The 2,982-nt window shown below is 37.7% G+C and overlaps 1 protein-coding gene across 2 annotated transcripts; it reads right to left on the bottom strand.

The window, feature by feature from the left end:
• Positions 1-405: 405 nt before the first annotated feature.
• Positions 406-2,726, bottom strand: LOC114179387. 2 transcript variants are annotated; one of them, XM_028065714.1, is made up of 2 exons: positions 2,561-2,726; positions 406-1,727 (listed from the first exon to the last, which is right to left on the bottom strand). In XM_028065714.1, the coding sequence occupies exon 2, from the start codon at positions 1,697-1,699 to the stop codon at positions 740-742; it is 960 nt and encodes a 319-aa protein (XP_027921515.1). In that variant the 5' UTR covers positions 1,700-1,727; positions 2,561-2,726; the 3' UTR covers positions 406-739. The 2 variants fall into 2 exon arrangements, with proteins under 2 accessions (XP_027921515.1, XP_027921516.1); XM_028065715.1 differs by lacking the exon at positions 2,561-2,726 and adding an exon at positions 2,314-2,554.
• Between the last annotated feature and the right edge of the window lie 256 nt (positions 2,727-2,982).

The raw sequence follows: 2,982 nt of genomic DNA, 5'->3' as shown, positions 1-2,982 counted from the left end.
AGACTCTTTATTTTGAATATCTAATCTAAAGAATGTATCTGATAACTTTGTTTTATTGAAAAACTAGAGGGAGAAAAAAATGTTGAGGTAGGTGTAAAATAATTACGAGTGTTGAGAATTAAACCAGTGGCAGAACGATCAAAATGCTAGTATGGTTAGAAAGAATGATGAAAATTATAATCATAGGGTAATTATCACATATCAGCTCGCACATTAGATTTATAAAATATAAATACCTGTTCTTTTCAGCAGCGTGGATTGAGTGCTTGTGTTTCCTTTTCCTAGTAGATAACCAAATCGAACTCTCAATCTTTTCAGCAGTTTTTCTTGCACGGCTAATAATACCGACTTGACTTGGTCTTTTTTCCAAAAAACTTGTTCAACAAATTATGGTTTTTCTGCTTCTTCTCTCAAGTGCATCTCAAGAAATGTCTATGTGAAATTAAATTTTGTTTAAAAATATTTTACAGAGCTTAACACACCTACTTAGTGTTTCTGTAAAAAGAAACAAATAGAAACAATAATCTAAAGAGATGTGTACAAATGTTGTTAGATTTGAAGAGCACTGTCTACAAATGGTGTTAGATTTTTAACAGGGTGCCAAAGACAGAACCTGCAACTTCTCCCTCCAGTTTAGGCACCAAATCTGTCTCACAAAACAACCAACACATGAAAGGTTGTAAAAAAAAATTCGATGCAAAATGAATCAATAGCTTAACCAACTACTTCTGAACTTGAATCAACTAAAAAATTCAATATGGCCTGCAAGTTCTCTGCATAACAGCTTTGTTTCACTGGCCAATTTTATGCTCTTTGCAATTGCTAATCCTGTCTTTTTGTGTGTAGATGCAGGCTTATATGATTTCACCTCTTCTTCTTCACGTCCCAACAGTAGAACTTCCCTTGCTGGAACCACATTTTCCCACCAAAACTCACGTAGAATCTCATGTATCAAGTTCCAGTACTCACGCTGCCTCAGCACGCGAAATATAGTGCTCCCATTTGGCATCCAGCAATACAAATCAACCCACTCACAATCCATTATCTCCATCTGCCCTTGCACTTGAGGCATGTAATAAAAAGGCATGCTTGACCAAGGCAAGCCAGCCTCAGGTTTGCCCTTGTTATAAGGGCACTTAACTTCTAACAATCCAACTTGTGGAGCGCACCCAAGAACCCCATCAGGGGACGCACCAAGCCAATCATAAGACTGCTTCGAATGAACAGCAAACCCCATTGAGCTCACTTCATTACCTGTGATCTTTTTATACTGTTCTATGGCTACTGCTTCATTGAGTGTTCCCCATTCCATGGCGCTATTCTTAGAAACTTCCATGATTTGTGCCTCTGATGCAAACACCTTCTCGTGCCACAGCTCACCGCGACGGCTCCCTTTCCAGAAGCCTAACGCAGTACTGAATGTGCTAGTAGTAAGCTTGTCCTTGCGAAGGGCAAACCATTCCTCTGACCGTTGGGGGACATTGGCTGCCGAAAGGTTGGAAGCCAATACTTGAAATTGAGAGGAGTGGACAATGATAGGGTCAACTGTAGAAGTAAATGGTGAGGCACATATGGAAAACTTTCTCAAAACTCTTTTTGCACACTTTCTCTTGGGATATGGTGATACAAATGTTCTCCGGAGAGCGCCACTGAATCTAATCATACTGTAACAAGTTGTTGCTGACATTGTCATATCCATTCATTCCAATTTTCTCAGGACGAGGTACCTGACAGAAATTAGGTGACAATAGGCCACAAGTGAGCAAAGTATGTGAAAACATATTTCTCTAGGATCAACTTTATTCGTAAACATTTGTAGAAGAAGAAAATAAAAAGTAAAAAAAAAAAAATTGAACTTCCCTAATAGTTAAAATCATCTGAAGTATCTCAAATTTTGGACAAGTTAATTGAGATAACCTCTGTAAAATTTGAAGTATATAATTTGATTTTAAACTGATTAGTGAAGTTTAAGTTTAATTCGTTTTATCTTTTCATTTTCTTCTCTAACATAACAGTTTACAGGTCCAAACAAAGCCCAAGCTCAAAATAGGAGCAACACAGTCGTCTGCTGGAAACACTATCTGCTGTTCTCAAACTCATACCAGCACTCTCAGACACACAACACAGCATAGCACAATAGAAATGCCAAAAATTGCAACATAACCCAAAGTCTACCCAACTTAATGGACTGTGTTTTTCCGAAATAAAAAACATGTTTGCTAAAGGTGTCCTCAAAACCAAAGCACAAAAAGGAAACATTGTTCTGATTTATAATTGAACAATTCAGATAGTTACACTCTCTAACCGACCTACCTGAACTGAGTCACACAAATCTCCTATTTCGTTTAAAATCCTCAACCATCGAAAGCATGGCCATGATAGTGAAGAAAACTTTACTTCAGACCTCACTCTAAGAAGCACAATCAGATAATGGAAAACCTAAAAAGGTCATAGACGGAACGAACAATAACGAAGATATATTTCTCACATGTAAACACACTCAACAATTCCAACCAGCTTTCGAAGATGCTAACGTAAACCTAATGCAAAACAAGAGTACCTGGGATCAATCGAAGTTACAAATCCTAGGAACGATTTGCATAGGAATAGAGTAGAGTTTATTTGAGTGAGTTCAGCTGCGAGCGACGATAGCCACTCGGATAAAATTAGATGAACGAATGATGTCTCACAACGAGTTACAATAACGATACGGTACTACACAAATAGCATCAGCTCAATGTTTTTTTCTCTTGGGTTTTACTCACCGCACTCCATGTTTTCTTCTTGCACCCCATTTTTTCCTTTCTATTTTATAACCCGTTCAATCCTCACTTTGTTCTTTATCGGTGTCTTTGTGAGCTCTTGCATTGGGAGCTTTTTCCTGCACCTCCGTAAGTTCTTCATACACTCCCATAATTTCTTCCTGGACCTCCATGTAAATAAAAATTTCAAATATACTCTCCTTTTATTTTGAGTTCTAGA

This window comes from Vigna unguiculata, chromosome 3 (genome assembly GCF_004118075.2).
Source record: "Vigna unguiculata cultivar IT97K-499-35 chromosome 3, ASM411807v1, whole genome shotgun sequence".
Classification (NCBI taxonomy): domain Eukaryota; kingdom Viridiplantae; phylum Streptophyta; class Magnoliopsida; order Fabales; family Fabaceae; genus Vigna; species Vigna unguiculata.
This window is presented reverse-complemented; position numbering and strand designations above follow the sequence as displayed.

Coding starts and splice junctions, on each gene's coding strand:
- LOC114179387 (XM_028065714.1), bottom strand. CDS start 1,699: ATGGATATGACAATGTCAGCAACAACTTGTTACAGTATGATTAGATTC.